The following is a 25,605-nucleotide window of genomic DNA, read 5'->3' on the forward strand; positions in this document are numbered from 1 at the left end:
ATCCACAAGTGGGATATGGCTCTTGCAAAGGCAGTATGGATTGGACATGTTGTCCAAATATGGGATGACAGGCTGTGTGTGTATTTCAGTTCCTTTGGAGCAGAATGTGAAGTTGAGCGCAGATGCAGGTGAGCTTCTGGAAGACGCTACTATGTACAGATGCATAGTAGGAAGTTTTATTTATATGACTATTACCAGGCCAGACTTGAGCTATGCTACTGGGTTGGTAAGTCACTTTATGCAGGCTCTAAGGAAACCGCATTTGGATGCGGCTAGACGCATACTGAGGTATATGAAGTCCACATTGCAGTATGGACTATTTTATGAGACTGGGGTTCAGATACAGTTGCATGTATACACTGATGCTGATTGGGCTAGTAGTATTTCTGATTGATGATCTACCAGTGGATATGTGTTCTCTTTTGGGAGTGCTACAGTCACTTGGAGCAGTAAGAAATAGCCTACAGTTGCCTTATCGAGCACAGAGGCTGAGTATAGGGGTGCAGCAATGGCTGCATGTGACGCAGCTTGGCTGCATAAGCTACTTTATGATATGCATCAATCTACAGATGGGCCAGTTGTCATTTATTGTGACAACATGAGCAATATACACTTGGCAAATAACCCAGTCTATCATGCTAGAATAAAGCACATTGAGGTGCATTATCACTATGTGTGGGAGAAGGTTCTAGTAGGTTTTATTGATCTGGTTTACGTCAGCACAGAGGATCAGGTAGCTGACATATTCATGAAGGCATTGGGTGCAAAGAAGCTGTGCAAGTTCAGAGACCTACTTGGTGTGTAGGAATTGGGATTGAGCTCGAGGGGGAGTGTTGAGATATCGAGCTCCACTCGTGATATGCCAGGGTGACCGTTGTGCATTTATGTCACCGACTTGTTAGCTGCAGATGCGGTTGGTACACCGCCCATGAATAATAGCTGGATAACGGCTATTTTTGCGTACTCTAGTTAGTGGATCAGTTAGTATGCCACCTTAGTTAGCTGAGTTTGGTTTGAGACCCACATATGGGGTTCACGTATTCCTTTTGTACTAAGAGAGAGTTCACAACTAAGAAGAGGAAAACTATTTTCAGCCTCCACCTTTGTGGGTATTCCCCCATTGTGTATGCGAGAAAGCTGCAAGTGAGACTCCTTACTTCTCTCCCACTCTCTTCACATATTGTGTATATGCTTAAGGTGGTCCGCTTCCTTAAAATCCTACATAGCACATGCATTAAAGGGGAATTATTAAAACCCCTTATGTATAAGCCTTCAAGCTTTAAAAGAGCCCCTCTTTTTGTACAAACTTATTGATTTTTTTTCAATATGCCAATTAAGGAACCCCTTGTGTGTGTGTGCATGCGCACGTGCTTTTTGTACAAACTTATTGATTTTTTTTCAATACGCCAATTAAGGAACCCCTTGTGTGTGTGTGTTTAAAATATAAAACCTTTTAACAACACCACACACGAAGCTCAAATAAGGGTGGATAAAAATTATTTATTACATGGGTGTTCATAAAACAAAAGTTGGTACAATAATGTAAAAAATAATAATCCCGATGACGTCCTGACAAGCATCTTATTTACTGCCGGTGAAGTCCTGACAAGCATCTTATTTACTGAAGAGAAGAATCTGCATACCTGCCACCATCCAACAAGAAACCATGATTAGAGCTACGTTAACTTAAGTTGGGAAGATAGGTGTCATAGACACTCCTCCCTTGTTATCAGGGTCATAATAAATCAAAAACTTAGCCAAAACTTTAACCAGCATAATGTATAAAAGTATCCTAGTGTAAAAGGATGGGTTTAATCAAGTGTGGATCAAGTAAATCAAGTACAGGGTTAGGTTGCATATCTCGGGGAGGAATCAGAAATATTTTAGTTATAAACAAAACAAAGGGTGTATGGAAAACTTTGCTTTGGGGGAACTAGTAAAGGAAAGGAAAAATTAAAAATTAAAAATTAAAAGGGGACTTTATTTATGGTAGTTATAAAGAAAGGGCGAGGAGAGTGATTGGAAGGAAATCATTAGAAGAGTGAAGAGATGATAGGTGGGGGGGTTTTTTAATTTGGGAAAGTAAGGAAGACCATATAGTTTTAGGAAAAAATAGGTAGAACTATTTTTAATAACGCAACTAGAGTGAAAAATAAGGGTGAGGAGGGAGCAAAATTTTATACGCATTCTTCGGGTAAGAGGGGAAAATCTAGAAGCAATCGGGTAGATTAATATAGAAATAAGAGGGGCCAAATTAACGTAAAAAAATAAGGGAAAAAAAGGGGTTTATAATTAATTAGAGAGGGAGGGTTGGTGAGGGAAGAATATATATACATATAATTAGAGGGGGGTCCTTTAACAAGGATAAATACTTAGAGAGGGGGGTGGGGAAGTAGATTAAATATAATTAGAGAGGAGGATGGGGGGGGGAATAAGGAATATATACTAAGGAAAATATATACATAGAGAGGGGGCGGGGAAGGAATAAATAGAGATGTGGTGGGGATACCTTATAATATAAGAAAAACAAAGGTAGGCTTTAAAGTTTGAAACTTTAAGGCCAAGGTTTTCATGTGTAGCGAAACTCGCGCGCGTCGGAGCAGAACTTGAGGGCCACGAGAGTTTGACGATCAATATGAGCAATTGAGCTCCACAGTGGTCCACACGGTCAGAGCGGCATAGCCTCCATAGTGGTCCACATAGTCAGAGTGTCATCCAACATGGGAGCATACTGCGATCCAGTGCGAGGTACTACAGCAGTCTATAAAGGGCCGTAGAAGGGTGCACGAAATGAGGTAGTTCTATGCGTAGGGGGGCAAACTGAGCAACGGTAGCATTAGGCAATGAGTGGAGAGCTTGGAGTAGGGGTGCTTAGCAAAAGGGTTTTTATAGGGTGAGATGAGAGTAGTCGAGAGGGTCGAGTAGGAGAGGGGGTCGGGGTTTGGATAATTGGTAGACGTAGATAGTTTAGGGAGGTGGGTCGGCTAGGTGGATTTGGAGCATAAAAATGTAGGGGGTTTCCATTTTCCGAGCAAAAACCCGCGAGCGACGAGCAGACAAAAGGTGGGAGGGTCCAAATATATAGGCTCAAGTCATTTTTGGGGAGCAAAAAAATCCAAATTATTTCAAGAAATATGTAAGTAAATATGAAATATTGATAAATAGATATAGATATAAATATACCTTTATATAATATACATATATATAATGTCTAAGTGGTGACTTATTTATGACTTTCAAAAATCCTTTCTTTTCCTTTCACCATTGGTTGGATCATGAAATTTTCAGCAAATATCCTATTTACAGTTCCTCAAGATGACCTAAGAAAAATATATAATACCTTTTTAATAGACCCTCTAAGTGTATTTTGCCAGAGGAATATGGTTTGAAGAGCTTGCCCCAACCCTATTCCACCGGCGGAATACCCTTGGAGAGCCTACGTAGAAGGGGTCATAACTTTTGCTCCTTAGCTCAGATTGAGGAGCTGTAAAAGGGAAAAATGTTCAGAATCTCATGATCTATGCAATGGTAGGCTTAAAATTACACTTTTTACAGTTATAAAAGAGAAAAATTAAAAATTTCAAGATGTATATGAGAGTTACAACTTCTCCCTAATTCATATTATGGTGAGAAGGAGTTCAATAGAGACCACATTTCCTTAAAAGTACTTAGGTTTGGAGAATTGGGAATATTTTGAAAATCCCCCCCTTGCCTTCCCATATTTGATAATGTATTAGAGATTAATTTATGATCAATTATAATGGCTTCAAGTATGAGGTTTCCAATATCTTTTTCCTACTCATCCAAGGAATATGGTATACATTGTTATATGAGAGCTTCAAATATGGGATTGCTAAAGATTAGGGAAACTCTTTTAAATCGATTGAATTACCATAATCCTGAAAAGAGAGTATGGTAGGGAGGTATTTATAGGAGTTTCTAAAGTGTTCACTGTTTGTTCATATATAGATGATGTTCTCTAAAATGAGGGTTATAATGAAAAATAAGTAAGTATATGGTTCCATAAATGAGAAATTAAGAAAGAATTGTATATTCCTTTGAGAACTATACAAGCATGGTTGGTGTCAAAAATTATCGCTCGGACTTTTCTGCTCATAGGTTTTTGCTCGAAAACTGTGCACATCCAAATATGTGTATCGATGGGTGGGTAGAAAGTGTGGGGAGGGGGTTTGTATTACCGAAAAAATAAAACACTCTAAATAAAAGAGAGAGAATAGAACGTTTTAAAAAAATATAAATTAGGAGACCCAAGTAGTAAATAGTATAAAAACATTTTAGAGATAAATTTTGAAAACTAAGGGAGACCAATAAAAATAAAAAATACAAAATGATCATTATTATAAAGAAAAAAAGGGCATTTTATTTAAAGCATCATCTATCTCACCCTGGAAAAAAAGCATATCCATTTTGAGAGTCTCTTGAGAAATTTTATAACAAGCTATGGCATGAGAGATATGGATACTCATACATGGGTAGGCTCTACCACATCCAAAAGAGTGGCCTAGTGAATGGTTTATCAACTTACTCGTCATTTGATATTTGTGCCAGTTACATGGTGAGCAAGCAAGCAAGGTGATCATTTCCCAAGCAATTTACATTCAAGGCAAATGGTGTTCGTTGCGATGTAGTATACTCTGATTTGTGGTGATATGTCCACATCACCATTTGGAAGTGTAGTGTACTTCTTTACCACCGTAGATGAATTTAGTAGGAAATTTTGGTTTATGTTATCAAGAATTCTAAGATATTTTGACACATGCAAATTGGAATTAAATTTAAAAAAATGCGAATAGATAGGTCAGGATAATTATTATCAATAGAAATACATCGCTTCTCCATAGCTCATGAGGGTCAAGTGTCAACTCACATTATGGCTCTCTCCATCTCAAAATCGGGTAGAAAAATGAAATGGTGACATTAACATTGGATGGCAAATGATCGTCCAAACTTTTTAAGGTAAAAGCAATGCACACTATAGTGTACATGCTCATTAGAAGTTGACAAAGGCAACAAAAGGGAAGTCTCTACATGAAGTTCATTCTAAGTGCTATATGCATGTTTTATATGACTACAGAACAAAGCTTGATGAAAATAGTTGAGTATATATTCATTAGATATAGTGTGGGGTCAAAGAGATATTAGCTCTAGAAGTTTGTGGTCAGTGAGGATGTGATTTAGAAGCATGACAATCAAAAGGCTTGAAGCCCCTGTACAACCAATCACTATTATGAATGGTTGTAAAGAGAAAGTGGATGAAGTATCAATAGAGAGACTTAGGTTTTGGGAATTGCATAGCAACCACAATAGGTATCTCCACAAAGGAAAGAGAGGCATCCCATATAGTACTTGCAAATTACGGACGAGTCCAGTGTTTAATTGAGGATCCAAAATCTAGTGTAGATGTTTGTAGACATCTTGAAGGGTAAGGGTCCAAGCGAACTAGTCACAATGGTTTAGGAAGCTTCTCATCATGCTTTAGGGTCCAAGCGAACTAGTCACAATGGTTTAGGAAGCTTCTCATCATTGGACTAAAGCAATAAGCTAGAATGTGGGCACTGAGACGAGTTTTAAAGGTCAATGCTCTATTCTCTATTACCCTTCACCATAGCTTAGTTACTCGCATGTAAGGCTCTCATATGAGGACAAGCCATGAGCATGATATCTTGGTTGAACATGAGATGTTTGTGCAGTATTATGCAACCATCCATCATCCATACTAAATATGTTTCTATTTAATTAGACACTCCTTATGTGTGTAGACATCACCTATATCAAAAGTTAACGTAGTTTTTTGCAATGATTCAAGGAGATTCAACAAAGTAGGGGGGAAGTGCTTGGCTTGAATGGTGACCAATGCATTACTACATCCCATGAACAAAGGGATAATAATAGTCAATAAAAATGGAGGACTAGGCATCTAGAATATGGAGTAACAGAAAGATGGCTTAGTATACACCAAAAAAAGGAAGACCCATGAGCTACATTGCTACAAAGGGATAACAACACTCAAGAAAAATGGAGGACTTGGCATCGAAAATATACAACAATAGGAAGATGGCTTAGCAAACACCAAAAAAAGGAAGATCCATGAGCTACATTGCTCAAGTATTCTCTCAACCATTCAAAATCATAGGAATGATGCCTTGGCCTTATCTACATTGGAAAAGTGTATCTTTTTGTTACCTAACCAGATGCTCAAACTCAAATCTAATCAATCATTTGCTCAAGAAATAGGAGAGGCTGATCCCTTTGCGAGAGTGTCAAGGTATTGAGGATTCATCTCAACATCATGTGTTTGTATTGTACATAGCACTAACATATAGAGTGCTAAAAGCCACAAGGGTTGGAAACCCTAACCCTCCCTAAATGGGTTTGTGTATATTCATTATTTTCAACTAATACTAGTGTACATCTAGTCATTTGTAGTGTGCTCTCTAGCTAGTGTATAGTCAGTCATTTGTGGTGTGCTCTCTAGCTATGTTCTCTCTCCTCACCTCCACTCTTCTCGTCTCCTCCCTCCATATTTGCTCATGGTATTGGAGCATGGTTCTGCCTTCTGCTGAGGTGACATTTGTGAGAGTCTGCAAAAGTGATTGAAAGTTCTTGAGCGATTGGGAGTTCGCTTTATTCTGCCACCTTGGTCATTCAGCTCTGATTCTAATCCCCTGCCCAAACAGTAAAAAAAGACCCTCTTGGATTTCATCATATGGTATAAGCTCTAGTAAGGTCTTACCACCCTTCCTACCACAAAATTTATGGGGTAAAAGGAGTTGCTCAGCTTCTTCCATACTTTTACTTATAGTATCTATAACAAATTCACACCCTTGTGATGCATTTAGTTATAGCCAAAACAAATCTAATATTCTTATCTTTTTACATATTTGACAAGAGATTCATTTGCCCAAATTATTTCCATGCTTTTCTCAGATTGCTCTTAGTATTTTTGCATCATACTCCTAGCATGATCAATGAATGCTTGTAAGCCTTTCATTTCATCTATGTTAAGTGCTTTGTTTTTTATGAGAACAAGTGTAGTTTCCTCCAAGGGGTTTATCCATTCTAATAAGCATATGATACACTCCATAAATCATCTCCATCCATTGAGTGTTATCATGCATGCTAAACCAGAAAAAGTATGGATTTGTGTGCCCTATTAGTGCATTATCTCCTTGTTTTACGTGTGGCTCTATGAATGCTGCAATCTACCATCCTCTCTAAGATAGCCACTTTTGATTCTTCCTTTCGAGAGCCTCCTATTTTTCTCCCAATTCAATGTAACATATCATCAACCATCAAAATGTCCCTTGATTCCAACTCTCTAGAGATAACAATAAATCGTTTATCTATGTCTTCATGTGTATGGCCGAACAGAAGAAAACTGTCTTCCACTTCTTCAAATATTTTTAAACCAACCAACATAGAGCATAAAACCAAAATGTATCTATTCTTATTTTCTCTTTAGCAATTATCGGGTTGTATATGCAAGATGCAAGGCATCCTTGGCCTTTCATATTGCTTTCATGATAGATATTGCCACTTGGTTACTATGATGCTCACGCAAGCTATCAATCCATACATCACAAACGAGTCAATATCCGTGTACTAAGACTCCACAAAAGTGTGTTTTTTTTCCACGTTTACCATCTAATAGAAGTGAGATCTCTTGAAGAAGATGATTATGTCTATTGGCCCTATCTTGCTACAAATACCCACCCAAATAGTGTCATAATCTTCCTTTGTAATACTTTTAAGGCGAAGTATCTTATTGCAAACTTTCATTAGAACTTCTTATATATTCTAGTCAGATAGCATTACATGCCTCTTGTGTTCCAAAATTTGTGCCATGTTTTACACATATATTGCGAAACAATGTTGTAAGGGTGTACATATTTGATAGTTCTTGTCATTACAACAATAGCTATGTAGAAAATGAGGTAGTCAAGTTTTCTTGATTGGTAATTGATTGGTAGTCTAATAGTGTAAGCGCCAAATGACTCCTACTTGGAGTGCTTGAATTTTTGACATCGAGGGCCGTGTGTTAGAGTTTAATGAGCTCGAATATGATTTGGAATAGAAGAACTAAATTAACATACTTTCAATTGATCAATGGGACCTTATAGCCAAAATGCAAAATGCATTTTTATAGCCATTGATTATGTGGCAAACATAAATATTAAAAGTATGGAAATTTGTGTGCCAAACATAGCAATACATACACTAAAGAAATCTCAACACACTAAAGAAAATCTTGTGAATTTTTCATTCAAGGGGGATACACAATACATACAACATAATAACAAGTAGCAATGGATTTATTTTTTTATTATTGCAGTGATTTCAATATTTTGAAATCTTCTAAAATGTGAATATTTTACTCCTAAGAAGTTCTTCCTTGAGGGGGGATGCATTGGAATGATCAAATAGAACTTTCATGTAAATAAGTTGAATGCTTGCTTGAAGTCATAGCAAGGAATGCAAGGTATACGTGGCTCAAGAATCTAGAGGTCAAGATAGCAACATACATGCCATTCTTTTGGATTTGAAACAAACAGCATATATAGATATATATATATATATATATATATATATATATAGCTACAATTTATATATTAGTCTACCACATGCTTTTTCCCATCCCTAAGTTAATAATTCAACTTCATTAGTGTAAAACGTAAATTTAAAAGTATAGAATGTGAACTATACATTTAGCAAAATGACTATGAATTTTAATTTGCAGGGTAATGAAAATATTTTGAAATAATAACAATGTGCATGACATATATGCTCAACTTGCCATAAAATTCTAACGAAAACAAGTCGCCACATTTATGCTATTGGAAGGAAGCATCAAACTAGTGAAAAACTTGACTAGTTCATATCCAAACCTAGGTTTTGTCCACATCGCTCATGTTGCATCTTCAACATGTATGTCTTGCATAAAATAAGCCTTGCTACACACCTGCATCCTAAATTCACAATTTTGAATGATAAGTTTTACATTAAACATGTGGGCTATATCCATACAAGTGTGCAAGAGCAATTGCACACTCCATGCAAGCATGTTTTGTTTTGTTTTGAGAGCTGGCTTTCCTGTGTGAGACTTACACCCACCAAACATCTCATGGAGAACTCTTTCCCCCCACGTATGCATGATAGGGTATAGTAATGAAATTATCATTTATAAATTCAATTATATACTCTATGCAAGAACTCTAATTGTTGCATGCACAATATGGGGCATATGCACATACTTGTACTTGTACAATTGCAAACTACATTTGCAAACTACATGCAAGCAAGTAAGTAATTATATTACATGGAACTTCCATCGAACAATGGTGTCACAATGTACCAAGACATATGTGATACTATCCAAACGTTCAACTACTCAATCCTTGTACGACTAACCTGCACAATGGATATCATTATCAATTCTCTCTCTCTCTCTCTCTCTCTCTCTCTCTCTCTCTCTGCTTGCCTTTCTATCTATCTATTGTCTACTTGTCTGTCATTTATTTGGTTACCTCTCTATCTATCTATATTTTCCCTACTTAGGCCCAATGACATAGAGATTGACTACTTCAAGCACAAAGCCAAAACCGAGAGGGCATGTTGGAGCCTCATTTGAGCACGATCACAAATTTCTTCCACTCTCGAGACCTTGACTAAAGGCCACAAAGGACATGACACAATTGGATCCAATAGTATGACAATTTTCTCTAGAACTTCAACTAGACAATCATTTGTATAGCAAGATGAATATGAACACACACACATGTAGTAGCTCATAAGCATGGTGTTAGTAGCTCGCGGGCATGGTGTTAGTTACAAAATGTTGTCACAAAAACGAAATCATAATGTATGAGCTTTAAAAGGGAGTATGTATTCTTTGCTAACTATGATAATTATTACATAGAAGTGCTATAAAGTCATCTTTGCTTGCAAAAAGAGATGCATTGTTTTAGGTTGATCACATTACCAAACATAAAATATCATAAATTATAATCAGGTGAGTGTTACAAAAGATACTTTCTTGGCATGATAACTAACAAGCCTCACACATTTTCAACTGCATCAAATTTACAAGTTTATTCATGTCCAAACTACCTCAAAAGGAGGATTTGGGTAGTTCATTTTCAAAGCACTAGCTCATAAAGAAACTATAAAAGCTTCCATGTCAACCATGTGTATAAAAATTGACGAGTACTCAGATACATTGATTAACTTACTAAGATCAGGCAATCCTACCATATTGAATGCATACACGCTAACTTAAATTAACACATGCAATGCTACACCTACAACAAACAAGGCCACTATCATTTTTGTTCTAATATGACCATCCTATGATGAAATTTTCAAACATACCTCAATAACCAACCATTAAAAAAAGCATCAAACATTTTACTCTTCATATGACTTGTAATCCACCCACACGCAGCACCTCTCTTTTCAACCAATATGCTTGTATACGTTTCACTTTGCAATGGCTATGCTGATAATCCTTATTTCTGTGTTACACTGTAAGATTGAACTGCAATGATAAAAGGACATCTAAACCCTCAATTTTATACAATATAACAACAAATACTTAGTTAATCATGCAATGCACCCAAGAATACATGAGCTAATTATTGCCTCAATACATGTTTTGAAAGTAGGCACGAATATAGCCTTGAGAGCCTCTAGTGGATAACCAGAATAACATAAACAGATTTGATGACAACATTGGCCGATTCCTTTGCACTAAAATATAGGCTGTTTTCAGAAACCCTTAGACGACTTCCTTTGCACATGTGTAAAACTCTAGCCTAAAAAGAAAATTTGTTCATTTTCCTTACATGAGCAATTCATCTTCTGCCGTGGAATCCTTGCATACCTTTTCTAGAACTCCCAAAATCCAATGCCTGTCGAAGAAAATAAGACGCATCTTGACAAGGTTGTTGACAGCTCCACAGGTGACCCCTACTCTGTACCATGAATTTTATGACCCTTACCATAAGTTCCACCACAAATGCTGGAACAGTTACCCTGCTTAATCAATAGACAGCTGTATGGACTACAACAACAACCGCCTGGCTCCAATATTCTACTTCAATAGAAGGTTACTGCTAGGACTCCTGAGTTTTTGTTTACAAGAAAACTCGGCTCCTGCAAATTTAACTATATTTTACAATCCCTCACCACTATCATAGAAATCATTTTACTGCCATTATAGCAAACAAAATATATACTTACAAGTTACATGCATGTACATTTGTGCATTTGTGTGTGTTTTGTCAGTAAGAGTGTGCATGCATGGCCATGAGAGAGACAGAGACAGAGACAGAGAGATTTATTAACGTCTTCAGAAGGCCTCAAGGGCCTATGAGACAAAGTACACACCAAAAAAGAATAGCTACCACATCTCTGAAACTGAGAGAGAGAGAGAGAGAGAGAGTTGTTAATGCCAATGAGAAAGGAGCAAGAGTGGCGCCAAGAGAGAGATATATAGCAGACCACATTACAGGAAAGCATCAACTGGACTTGCAGTAGATGCTCTATCGTTTTGATAGTTCTAAGATCCTGTAGGGTCTCAAGCAGACTTTAATACAATCATATCATATCATATATGTACACGTTCCCTTACTAGTATGTGAAAATCTGTGCATCAAAGGTCTCTTTAGACTCAACTAATCTTCGTTGTCAAATTTGACATTGATCTCTTATATACACTGAAACTGAGCCGTATAGAGCTCATATGAGCACTCATTCCACGATATCAAACAGCTGCCTCATCCAACAAGTTAACAAGGCTTCTCTATATTCTCAGGTCCCTAGTGTGAAAAAAAAAAAAGAATAGTATTCAAAGCCACCTTTTGGATCCTTTAGATGCACTTTGTCCACTGAGGTTTGATCCAGCATCAGACACAACTGGAGACAAATTTCACAAAACCATCAGAACTAAGATAACACAATGCTTTAAAACATCTGCATTCTTACCAGTTGAGTAGATAATGAAGGAAATGTAGAATCACAATGAGGATTAAAACCAATCATCTCCTCATATATACATGTGTGCGTGTGCATGCGAGAGTGCATGCCATGTGAACTCTCAACAGGAACAAGACAAATTCAACGTTGCAATCGCATGTCTCACACACAGTTCAAGGCATGCCAACACCTGCTGTATGAGTCTACACCCGCATAACAACAGAATCACGACTATGAAAGAAGGTAATAGTTTCAACACAGAACTTCAGAACAAAAATCCTTGCCTTGACTTGAAGATTCTATCTACAAGGCTTCAAATTAAGGTCTTTTTTTTTTTTAAAGAATGTATTTAAACACCTTCCAAAAACTGTAGAACAGACCCATTACATGACTACTCATGTCATCAACACTCATTTTCAAGCGGACATGTACCTAGAAATAGGCCGAGGAGGTTTTACTACCTCGGTGCAGGCATGAGAAAGACTGGGTGTCGAATGTCTCTCTCTCTCTCTCTCTCTCTCTCTCTCTCTCTCTCTCTGCTAATGCTTATCTACACAGACGATGTGGTATTCTTTGCAAAGAGCAATGAGAACTTGCAAGCACATTTAGATGCATTGAGAGAATTCTGCAGACACTCGAAAATGCAGGTCAATATACATAAGACAGAAATAGTGGTGATTGGGACATGTAATGAACAGGTGGATGTCGCCTTCAAAGGAGAGCCCCTGGAACAGTCAATAATATATAAATATCTAGGACTGGATTTCAGGGACAACTACAAATGGAATGCATGTGTGGAGAGGAGAATACTAGGCGGATTGAAAGTGTTATATAGCTTCCAAAATAAATGCAGGAAGTCGCATCTGTGGGTCTAGGAAATAAGACATATACTTTGACCACACACTGCATACTCCGCCCGCCTCTCCGACTTGCTTAGAGACATACGCTCTTAGACGATCGGGCAGCCTTGATCAGATGATCTCTCCACGAGGCGGCCCTACACAATTTCCCATACACCACGCATCCTCCACCTCTCGGTTCGGTACCCTACAATAGTTGGTATGATGACGAGTGTGAGGCTTTACGCCAAATACTCTGACTCAAAGCCAAGCATCACATCTTCTAGCAGAAGCAGAAACAATGTGTGAGTATCGCCGTCTGCTTCGCCATAAGACGCAAGCTTTTGTCCGTCGGAACGAAGAGGAGTTACTAAACAAACTGTTCCGTAACAACTCTAAAGACTTCTAGCAGAGGTTCCTCAAACGAAGAGCCCCTTCCCCTTTCACAGACACCAAAACTTGGCACTCCTATGCACACACAGTGTACGATGTTCCTGATCAGCCAACACCTGACCTCTCACAAGTACCGTGCCCCACTTCCTGCACACTTTTCACATTCGATGGTGTCAAACACGCAGCCTGAAAGCTTCACAATGCCGAGCGAAAGATCATGAGGGGCTACGGACAGAATTCATTGCACAATACTTAGCACAGAGGTTAGCCTGGTTGCAAAGCTACGGGGATTCAAAGCCATGGGGTAGGCAAGCTCGGGCAGATCACGGGACTATGGATCACACACTCACATTCAATGGAAGGGAAGCATTGAGGAGGCCAAGGCACGGAGACAGAGGGTATATTGTTGTTTCGTGGATTTCTACAAGGCCTTTGATACATTACCGAGAGCCTGACTCATCCAACGCCTATAGGAGTTGGGATACGATAAGGAGATATCTAGGCAATCATGGCACCGTATGAGAGAGTATCAGGTAGGGTTCGGACTGGTACAGGATGGATTGAGGAGATCATGAGCACCATCGGGGTCAAACAAGGGTGTCCCTTATCACCAACCTTGCTTGGCCTCTACATAGATGAGTTTGAGACATTCATCAGAACCCTGGGAGGGACTGGTCGCGAATCATTGCTTTCGATCTTTCTATATGCAAATGATGTGGTCCTATTATCATCTTTAGCAGAGGGTCTCCAACGGCACCTGGACACGCAACATACTTTTTATTAGACACATGACTTTCACCTTGGATGGGTTACTAGTGGAGGTAGTTGCATCCTACACATACCTAGGAGTCAAGTTCTCCAGCCCCACCTTTACGATGCGACCAACACTACAAGCCCGACAGAGCAAGGGATACGTCACGTTGGCCAGACTCGAGAGACAATGCTTTCACCCTTACTTCCACAACCCTCAGACCAAGTATCTCCTCTTCAACTCTCTGGTTCGGCCCACAAGTACGTATGGGAGCCTTTGTTGGAGACCTGACTTATCAGAGACGGAGTGGGCTCGAGTTGAGAGGCTTCAGGTTCTCATGCTTTCATGGATGATCCGTAGTAAGCCCTATGTTGCACATCATATAGTTCTGGCTGAGTTCAAGGCATCTCCACTACAGCTTGATGCAGTGTCCCATGTCATCACGTATCTCTTCTTCGTTCGACACGTATGGGTCTTGCACTACACGGCAATGCAGCGTTCCCTGGCTGGCTTTACGTTTCTCCATGACACTGGCAGCAGAAGGGGACCAGAGGTGTTTGTATGCATGTACTCGCAGATGGTTTGAGAGCCTTGGGCTTGATATAGACAAGCTACCCCCCTTTCAAGACAGTGTTGAAGCCCCCTCTATCCCACTCACATACCACGAGGTGAACCAGGTCATCCAAGAGGATCTCCTACGGTTACATATCTTCAAGACCTGGTTGGCACCCTGAGAGCTCCCAGTGAAGCTTAGTTTCTACAAAGACCACTGCCTACGAATTTCGCAACAGCGCTTCATCAACCCACCGGTATATGCACGGATGAACCTCCCCCACTCTATGAGGATTTCGATTGGGCACTTCTAGGTTTCGTCACACCGCCTCTGTATAGAGAATGGTCGAGCACAGGGGATACCCAAAGAGGGACGCATCTACACCTTGTGAGATTTCCGAGAGATCGAGTTAGAGGAGCATTCCGCTTTTAAGTGCCCACTGTACTACGAGATCAAAGGCCGATACCACTGTCTTTTCAAAGATGGCTTCAGCTCTCTACCCAGTCTCCCGAGTCCTATCCTACCCAAATTAGAGATGCTTGGCAGCCTTTATTCATGATGCCGTACGGCACAAAGAGTGGTTGCTCAAGGCCCATAGGAGAGATCCTGACACACACCAACTCCACTCAAAACACGATTCGCTGAGTTTTTCCAGCCAAACAATACTGACCAGTAGAGCTCGCAGAGGCGACGATAGTGAGGACCCGAGCTAGAGTCAGAGACACACCAAACTCGACAATGCTTTGGGGCACATATCACACTAGAGGACCTATCTACCATGCTTACTAGGTGAGACACAAGACCTAGAGGAGTGACCATGGCACTTGGTTGCCGCAGAGCTACCGCCAACACTCTATCACAAGGTTTCTACCAACATGGAGTGGCAGAGGCAGGGACACATCCAGATAGAGACTGATGACGCATTGCCGCGTTCTCATGTACGTCAGACGCCTTACCAGAGGACAGCGTTTTGGGAGGCAATATCCAACATCGCTGCCTGAAACGTATGGGTCGCGCGGTGTGATCAAGTGATGGAAGGTCAACAAATCACTCCATCAACTACCCTTGTTGCCATCTAGCAAGACATTATCTTTACTTTGGACGCGATTTGGGAGCATAGTACTCCAGGATCGAGACTAACTATCAAAAGACGGGAGCGGTTCTGCAAGGCTTGGCCTGCAAGTGTCTTCTACCCCCTTTTCGTGGGGGATATCCGTATATACCATCACCCGATTGTTAGCCTTGTTCTAGAGATTCCCTAGGCGATGTGCTGGGTTCTCTAGGAAACACGCTGGTTATTTTATGATAGCTAGTTGTTTCTCTTGTACTTACCTTCCTTAGCTCTTTTTGGCAATTGAGTTGTACAGATGTTTTGCAAGCATTAATAGAAGCTTCCTTTATCTGGAAAAAACAAAAAAAGATGGAGGGACATAGAGACGACCAACGTTGTAGAGGTTGACCAAAGCACGCACAATGAGGTCCAGCTTATCCTAGCTCTACTCAAAGGGGACCACTCGAGCCGAGACGTTACTCTTGATATGGCCCACCGGATAGAGAGATCACGAAGACAACAACGAGAGATGACTTAACAGACACAAAACACGAGATATTTTTTTCAGCCCATAGAAGAGCCACCATATGTATTTTGAGTGCTTTGAGCACTACTAGTTTTTTGTAGAATTAACTTTGAGCACTAGTTTTTAGTTTTGATATTCTTCAGCATAGTACTCACCAAGGGCCTTAGCGAGGATAAAGAGACCACATGACATAGAGGTTGACCAAGGCATGCACGATGGAGGTCCAGCCTATCCCAGCTCTACTCAAAGCGGACCACCCGAGCCGAGGCGTTACTCTTGATATGGCCCACCGGATAGAAAGACCACATCCCCCGCCACAACGATCGACAAACATAGATAGGATGGATTTTCTCAGCCCACAAGAGAGCCACCATGGCGCTAGTAGATTTTTTTTGCACTAACTTTGAGCAAGAGTTTTAGTTTTGATATTTTTCAGCATAGCACTCAAAAGGGCCTTAGCAAGCCCTTTGTTTCAGCCCACAATGGCTTGTATGAGTTGCTTTTGGATTGTACTACCTCATAGAACCGCGAGGCCTCCCGAAAACAATAATACATCTCTCTCTCTCACACACACACACTCGTGTAGCTTGCACATCAGCATAAACATGTTGCAGCAAATTTTTGCAAATTAGTAGTTGGCACGAACGAAACCTGCACATCAATAACACAGTTAAGCGAAACAATCCTTTCTCTTGCACTCCAGTAAAAGAGCACATAGGCACCCTTGAATGCATCCATGGCACACCCATCCAACCACACGGACATGCGCTTGCCCACATTCCTACACCCATCAAGTTACAAAGACACATGCAAACACAAGCACAGACCTGCACAAAGAAAGAGAACGAGACAAAGACAGAGACAGAGATAGTTTGAAGTAAATCTTACGAAGCTCTAACCATGATGTACACAATTAATCATTACTATCATATCTATGTAGGATACACATGCCTTAAACAAATTCACAAGTGCTACCAAGGTAGATCAGATCCCTTGCAACAACAAGACTACAATAAATCAAAAAGGATTTTGCACAACATGGATTTTAAAAGACACCTAACAACAGAGGCTACCCAACTTTAATACACAATGAAAGGAGTTTTCATGCACCAAAAGGACAAAAATGAAAGCGTCAGTATTCAACTTCATACTTACAAGAAGGTATTCCCGAATCTATAGCATGCTTTGCCCCAAGAGAAGTTTGCCGTCTGGAAGATGAGCGCTCTATTCCCAAACCAGGTGAGACAGCGGTTGAGAGTCGTCTTTCACGTGTATGGGTTTGCCCACTGTTCAACGATTTCCACTCACCCCTTGATGGATGGGGCATTTTTGAAAGGGGTGGTTTCCTACATCCATTCCATTATACTCATCACAACAATGAGTGTTTAATAATAGTAGATACATTTTTGTATGAGCTTGTACATTTTTGTAAGCTTTTTTTTTAAACCTTGTGCATATAGAAATAGCAAGAGGAATACCTTTGACCAGACCTCTCTGATTTGAGATTCCCTTTCCTGACAAAAGGTGTCTGCTCTGCCATGCTTGACATAGAAAATTCAGTTTCTGCTTGAGAAGTATCTCCATCTGACGGTTCACTAGCTGTATCCAACTCCCTTGCTTGCATTCTATTAACCTCAGCATGCAACTTGTTCCGCATGGCATCTGACAGTAACAAATTTCTCCTAGTCATGTCTACTTCACTTGGCTCTGATACAGTCCCGCCAACTGTCTTGGAAGAGTCTTGCAAGAGTGATTCTCGTAGTTTCATTGCTTGCAGCTTCCTGTCTTTGTCCATAACACTTCTAAGATGTGGAGAAGTAACTACTGAATCTGGTATAGTAGGTTGTACATCAGTCTTTTCTGCATGAATCCCATCCCAAGAAAAGGGCATGTCATCTAGAGATGCTGTCCCAAAGAGAGACGAATCAGTACTGCTTTGTATACGGTCCCGCCATTCCTTTGGTAGAACATCAGATTCATGATTTCCTTTATGGTATATCTGTCTGGCATCAGCATCAGTATCTGCCAACCTGTTATCAGCAGTGCCACCTTTCAGGTCCACCAAATTCACTGGCACTTCCTTACCTGCTCTAGGTGGTAATTTGTTCAACTCTCGAGGTGATACTGGTGGAGAAAAAGTTTCAGACTCCTGTGATCGACTGTCGTGAAACAGCCGTCCAGTCATACTCTTCTGCTATATGCAACCGATTCCAATTATCACCATATGTTTTACTTCAGCTCCAACCATAATGTCATTCATGTAATTTAGACATTCAAAAGGCCATTGATGCAATATAATATCATATTGAAACTATAAAATTACAGTATGGACTAAACAAAGGTATCTATCCAAAAGGCCTACATGATCAAACATGCATTCAATACTGATGGATGTAGTTCTCTATATATAAAATGCATGATGTTTGGACTCTTCAACTTGTTCCAAAAATCATTATCCCACCAAGTAAAGGGCAGAGGAACATCTCCTGCAGGTGCACAAACCAATTCGACCATTCCTCTTGACAACAGTCATCAAACGGATAGGGGTAAAGCAACTGTTTCACTACGGCCAAGAGCTTGAGGCCCCTATAACACAGCGTCGAGGGGCATCCATAGTATGCCTTAGCCTTCCCTTCAACCTTAGTCAGGGATGAAGGACATAACTGTACAGATCAGCAGGTGCCTGCATCTCTGTAGAAAGCTTATCCACAAGTATGCTTTAATAGTACATAGAGTGTACGTTGCATGTCACTATACCAGAACAAAGAACAAGAGATAGCCTCATCTATTTAACAATTAAAAGGCAAAACATACCAAATACAGTCAGTGTTCTTGATTAATTTATGCAAAAACCAAAAAGGCTCGTCCAGCAACAAAGAAAATCCTTGGAAATTCAAAGGAGCATGGGATTATGGACTGAGATACTACGGATCAGCAGATCTAGATTTGGAAATTCCGATGCAGAATACCCTCAAGCTTGTGATGACAAAAGAGCCAGAAATGTACAGGGGATGTTCATAGTAGCCAAACCCCACCATGGATTACTACTATGAATCTCATTATTCTCAGATCTCCCTCAAATGTGTGTGAGGGAAAGAGTGGGGAGTGGAACGATGAAGACAGAGAGAGAGAGGGAGACACAAGAAGTGTGGGTGTGTAAAGTGTTGAGCCACACCACAAACTCAAGAGTTTTATTAGGATTAGGTATTCACCCTATGACTGTCTTTAGACGGTCATAGGTATCATAACATTTCATAAGGGTGGCAATGTGCCTTTACCCCAACAACCTCCCACCTAAAGGCCAATGTGCCTAAAGGGGAGAAAAGAATAAAAATTACAGCAATATACAGTTACTGTATACAAGACCATAAAATAAGAATGGTCTCATCCTAATCCCATGATGTGGCGGCAATATGCAAACCGCTCTGTAGGCAAGCTCTTAGTGAGCAAATCTGCAGGATTATCATCAGTATGCACCTTCACAAGCTCAAGTCGCTCGTCTTCCAGTACCTCCCTGATGAAATGGTATTTCACATCTATGTGCTTGGTCTTCTGATGAAAGACCGGATTCTTTGCCAACATGATAGCACTCTGACTATCACAATGCAAAACTGACATATCTCCTGTAATGCCCAAATCTCCCACCAGCCGAGTAAGCCATATTGCTTCCTTGCAAGCCTCAGTGGCTGCAACATATTCAGCTTCAGTGGTTGACAGTGCAACGCATTTCTGCAACCGAGACACCCATGATATAGCACCTCCTGCAAATGTGAAAATATAACCGGTAGTAGACTTCCGGTTATCTGCATTCCCTGCATAGTCTGAATCTGTAAAACCATACACAAATGCATCCTGCCTACCATAGCATATACACAAGTCTTTGGTACCCTTGAGATACCTCAAGACGCCTTTCATTGCTTCCCAGTGCCGCTTGCCTGGATTTGCCATATACCTGCTGATGACTCCCACCGCAAAAGCAATATCCGGACGAGTGGCAACCATGGCATACATCAAAGAACCAACTGCAGATGCATACGGAACCTTGGCCATTTCAGCCTTATCATCATCTGATCTGGGGCTGTCCTTACTGCTGAGTTTTTAATGTGGAGGCAACGGGGTACTAATAGACTTCCCCCCCTCCATTTTAAACCTCTGCAGTACTTTGTCAATGTACTCCTTCTGTGACAAAAACAAAAGTCCCTTGGACCTGTCACGAATGATCCGCATACCAAGAATATGGTTTGCATCACCCAAGTCTTTCATGTCAAAAGACTTATGCAGTTGCTTCTTCAAAGCACTAATCTCCTGCTGAGATTTGCTGGCAATCAGCATGTCATCCACATATAGAATGAGTAGCATCAAACTGCCATCCTTTGCCCGTTTGGTGTACAAGCAGTGATCGGTCTCACACCTATGATACCCTTGGGACTGCACGAAGGCATCAAACTTCTTGTACCATTCTCTTGGCGCCTGCTTGAGTCCATACAAGCTCCTCTTGAGCTTACACACAAGCTGCTCTTTCCCTTTAACAGCATATCCCTCTGGCTGACTCATGTAGATCTCATCATGGAGATCTCCGTGAAGAAAAGCAGTCTTCACATCCATCTGACATAAATCCATGTCCTCATGAGCAACAAGAGCTAACACTGCTCTCAAAGTAGTCATCTTGACTACAGGGGAAAAGATCTCATCAAAGTCAATGCCCTTCTCCTGCTTAAATCCCTTGGCAACCAATCTGGCCTTATACCTCGGTAAAGCATTTGAATCCACTTTGACTTTGTAAACCCACTTGCATGGCAAAACCTTTCTGCCTGCAGGTAGCTGCACCAAGTCCCATGTATCATTTTGAAGTAAGGAGTCCATTTCTGACTGCATGGCTTTCTCCCACTTCCTTTTCTCTGTTCTTCCCATAGCTTCCTTGAAGCTGGAAGGCTCACCACAATCTGTCAGCATGATAAAATCAGCCACATTATTAGCTCCTGGAACAAATTTGTCAGGAGGCCGTTGTACACGGGTGCTCCTCCTAACAAAATGTTCCGGATTAGGCTGCTGTCTACCCTGTTCGTCATGCATGACGGGTGGCTGTACCACCATATTTGGCTGTTCTATAGCGCCATTTGCTGGCATATCCAGTGGTGCATCATTGGCAAAATTGTCTGGCTGATTTTCAGCCTGTATACCCTCTTGAACAGGGTTATCTACAGCAGCCTGCTGCTGCATATTAATGGGCATTCTTTGCTGTCCGACATCATCATAAACAACCCTCCTGTATTCCACAGGTTGCACGGGTTCTTTGTGTACACTATCCTCTTTAAAGATGACGTCATTGCTGCGTATAATCTTCCGTTTGACAGCATCCCATAACCTGTACCCCATTTCACCTTCGTCACCATAACCCATGAAGATGCATCTAAAAGACTTTGGCTCCAGTTTGGTGCGCAGTTCTTTGCGTATATGAGCAAAGCACTCGTAGCCAAACACACGTAAGAACTTATATGAAGGTGGCTTGCCAGACCACGCCTCCTCTGGCACTTTCAACTCCAAAGCCTTATTCGGCGACCTGTTAATTAGGTGAACTGCTGTTTGCACGGCTTCTGCCCAAAAGCCATGGGGCAATGCAGCATAAGACAACATACATCGAACTTTCTCCTAAATAGTTCGATTCATCCGCTCACTCACACCATTTTGAGATGCATTATGAGGGGCTGTGAGTTCCTGTTTAATGCCCTTAGCTTCGCAAAACTGTACAAAAGCATGTGACACATACTCACCCCCATTATCGGATCTGAGGCATTTCAACCTGCGTCCTGTCCGATTCTCAACTTGAGCGACAAACTTCTTGAAAGCATCTAAGGCATCGCTCTTATGCTTCAAGAAATAGACCCACACTTTACGTGTGGCATCATCAATAAAAGTAATGAAATACTTTGCACCCCCTAGTGATAGCTGTGGCATCTCACACAAATCAGTGTGCACTAGATCAAGCGGTGCTCTATTTTGGGGAGTTCTCCTCTTATGAGGAGTCATAGAATGCTTTCCAAAAATGCAATGATCACAAGTAGGCAAATCTGAAAATGAAAGAGACGGCAGATAACCCAAACGTGACAGTTCTTGCATTCCTTTAACGGACATGTGTCCCAACCGGCTATGCCACAATGAAACCTTCGGCAGCTCGGTTATGGCAACAACATGATTACCTACACTGGAAACATAAAGAGGGTACAAGGTATCACTCTTATAACCCTCAGCCACTACAACCTGGCCATCAGTAATCACCCATTTGGAATCCCCAAATGTGGTGTGGTAACCACTGTCATCCAACAAGCCAGTGCTAATCAGATTTTTCTTGATTTGCGGCACATGGCGAACATCATCAAGCATAAATATGCGTCCACCAGGGAATACTATCTGTACACTGTCAATCCCTGCAATCTGACATGCATAGTTATTCCCAAGGTGAACAACTCCATGAGTACCTGTGTAGGAAGTAAACCACTCCCTATGAGGAGTAACATGAAAAGAAGCACCTGAATCCAAGAGCCACGTGTGCATGTCATGGCCATCAATAACCAATGTATGTGCAATTACAGCAGAAGAGCATAAAACATCATGTCTGTCACTTTCATTGTCCTCTGCTGCAACATTCACTGCATCCAAGTCATCTGCCTTGGCCTTGCCTTTGCCTTTGCTTCCACTGCCTGCATCCTTTGTCTCAGCCTTCTTGGCTTTCTGATCCCGTATAAACTTGAAGCACTTAGACTTCACATGTCCCTTCTTGCCACAGTAAAAGCATTCAATATCCTTTTTGCCACGGGACTGACTGCGGGATTTGGACTTGCCAGCAGATCTCCCCTTCTGCTGAGTCCTACCTCTTTCCTGTACTTGCAAAGCATTGGAAGACTTGCTGCCCATATTATTCTTCCTGCTCATCTCCTCCATAAGGAAAGAGCTCTTCACATCAGCATACATAAGAGTGACATTTGAATTAGACAGGGTGGTCTTGAAAGTGTCCCAACTCTCAGGGAGGGTATACAACAAGAAAGTAGCCTTGAACTCCTCATCAAGGTTCAATCCCTGTGCAATAAGCTGTGTAAAGATGGCATTGAACTCACTCAAGTGTGAGGTCATAGCTGTACCTTCCTTCATGCGAGATCGACAAGCTTCTTTAACCAATAAACCTTACTGGCTGAACTCTTTTGGGCATACAACTCTTCTAGCCTCTGCCATAGACCATAAGAGGTCTTTTCAGCCTAAACATTGAACACAAGAGAATCACTGAGAGTAAGCATGATAGCAGCCCTAGCGGACAAATCAAGCTCCTCCCACTCATCAGCTGACATCCCAGATGGCTTGACACCCTTCACCCTTATGGGCTTAGAAATCTTCTTTGGTAGAAGTACATTCAAACACTGTTCTGCCCATAATGCATAATTGTGTGCCCCTTCCAATTTCTTTATGTTCAGAATTGAAGATTCACTTCCCCCTGATGCCATATCAGATAAGGAAAGTACCTGACTCCCTGTAAGTCAAAAAATGACTAAATAAAATTCTGATTTTTCAGAAAACCTGCTCTATCAAGAGCCAGGAGCACTCACAATAGTGCTGTTTTTACTGTCAAAAAATCTGCAGCAAAACAGAAAATTTTCCCTCCAGTCACTGTACCTTCTGACACACTGTACCGTGCTCAAATAGGCATAAAACAGTAACTTCAGAATGCTGCAGCTGTTCCACAAGTGCTTTATCAGTGCATCATCAACTGACGAAGCACAAAACACTGCTGTCCTGGACACTTCTCCCACCTCAGATGAGGTAATGCACTGATTTTATATGCATAAACCACTTGTCATACACTGTTTGGTCCACTGAAAAAGGCTCCAAACACCTCAGCCTGTCACAAACCTGCAACAAAGAATGGGACAAATCCCAAACAATCACCCTTCTGCCAAGGGGATAAAAGGCATCTGAAGTTCTTAAACAGTAACTCAAGTGCTCACAAGCAAAATCTGGACAAAAGCCACTTGATTTGACACCTGTACCAAGTGAAAAACACCTTAACACTGAGGTAGCATACAAAATACAGCGCTCTCCTGGCACTTTCACCTGACAATGTAATGCATAAACGGCCCTGTGTACACAGTAACAACACAGATCCCAACGTACAAACAATGAAGAGAAAATCTTTTGAGCACTGTCAACGATGGACAGTTAGGGACCGAGTAAACTCGATGCGCCCTGGCCAAGCGTGGCTCAACTGAGATTTTTTAAAGTGTCGTACACAGAATGTGACCTGCAAGAAATGTCACTGAATACACTGCGGAAACAAGACCAATGTGGGCACCCTGGCTCCACACTGCCTCAAGGCATACACTGCATAAACTTCCAGGCAAAAGCCCTTTGAAATTGTCACCCGAAAGCTGAGATTTGCACTTAGCAAAAGCATAAAAGCCCTCTGCAAAAATCAAGGCATTTGACCTTCCCGAAACAAAATAACTGTGCAACCACCACACACTGTGGCACTAGTCACCTCAAGCACGAGGGACACGAGTGTACTTGCTGTACCTCAAACACACAGTTTGGAACTGAAAAAATTCCGGGAATGAAGAGCAGAGTGCTCTCTTTTCCTTCTTCCCCAAAAAAACAAAATTTATGTGCCTGCTGTACCTCCTGTACCTGCGCAGGGTACTTGCTGTACCCTGTACCTGCAAGGGCACGAAATCCCCAAAAAAAAATTGACCTGAACCTCCTGTCGCAGCGTCCGTACGGCCGCATCCGTACGGTACGGCTGCATGTACGGCGTCCGTACAATTGGTACGGATGGCCGTACCTGTCCGTACAACGGGCTGCATGCAGCTGATGTTGCGCGCGGCCGGTGTTGTGCGGTGCGCGCACTGGCTGCGCCCGCGCAGCTAGCAGCAGCTAACTGCTGCTGCAGCTAAAGCTGCGTGAGCAGCCGCTCCTGCGCTGGCTGCTCGCCCCGCTCGCTGGCGCTGCCCCGATCTGCTCGCACTGCCCCGATCTGCTCGCGCTGCCGCCCTGCTAGCTGCTGAGGGCACGAGGCCCGAGGGGAGAGGAAGGGGTAGAGGGATAGACCGGAGAGAGGGGGAAAGGTAGAGGCTCTGATACCAGTTGTGAGGGAAAGAGTGGGGAGTGGAACGATGAAGACAGAGAGAGAGAGGGAGACACAAGAAGTGTGGGTGTGTAAAGTGTTGAGCCACACCACAAACTCAAGAGTTTTATTAGGATTAGGTCTTCACCCTATGACTGTCTTTAGACGGTCATAGGTGTCATAACATTTCATAAGGGTGGCAATGTGCCTTTACCCCAACAATGTGTGCGCACAGGAAGAAAAGAGACACACACAAGTCAAGAGTAATCAAAAAAAGAATGTAGATTTCATGCTCCTCAAATGAGGAGTGATCATGATTAAAAAACGGACCTGAGTGCACTCCTCATGGGAGTGAGTGGCTGGACTACCTGCAGCCAAGTGCTGCTCCAACT

At 41.5% G+C, this 25,605-nt stretch overlaps 1 protein-coding gene across 2 annotated transcripts in view; it reads right to left on the reverse strand.

Annotated features, from left to right (window-relative positions):
- Window positions 1-11,447: 11,447 nt before the first annotated feature.
- Window positions 11,448-25,605, reverse strand: part of LOC147881621 (kinesin-like protein KIN-14C) — a 28,872-nt gene continuing 14,714 nt past the window's right edge. For both annotated transcript variants that reach the window (XM_087401742.1, XM_087401741.1), the window contains exons 20-22: window positions 17,586-18,298; window positions 17,263-17,453; window positions 11,448-11,934 (exon numbers count right to left, since the gene is read on the reverse strand). In XM_087401742.1, the coding sequence (XP_087257868.1) occupies window positions 11,867-11,934; window positions 17,263-17,453; window positions 17,586-18,298 (972 nt within the window). In that variant the 3' untranslated portion in view covers window positions 11,448-11,866. The remainder of the gene's footprint in view (window positions 11,935-17,262; window positions 17,454-17,585; window positions 18,299-25,605) is intronic.

The sequence above is a fragment of the Dipteris shenzhenensis genome, chromosome 30 (genome assembly GCF_047967505.1).
Source record: "Dipteris shenzhenensis isolate YYH24624 ecotype China chromosome 30, Dip_SZ_1.0, whole genome shotgun sequence".
Taxonomy (NCBI): domain Eukaryota; kingdom Viridiplantae; phylum Streptophyta; class Polypodiopsida; order Gleicheniales; family Dipteridaceae; genus Dipteris; species Dipteris shenzhenensis.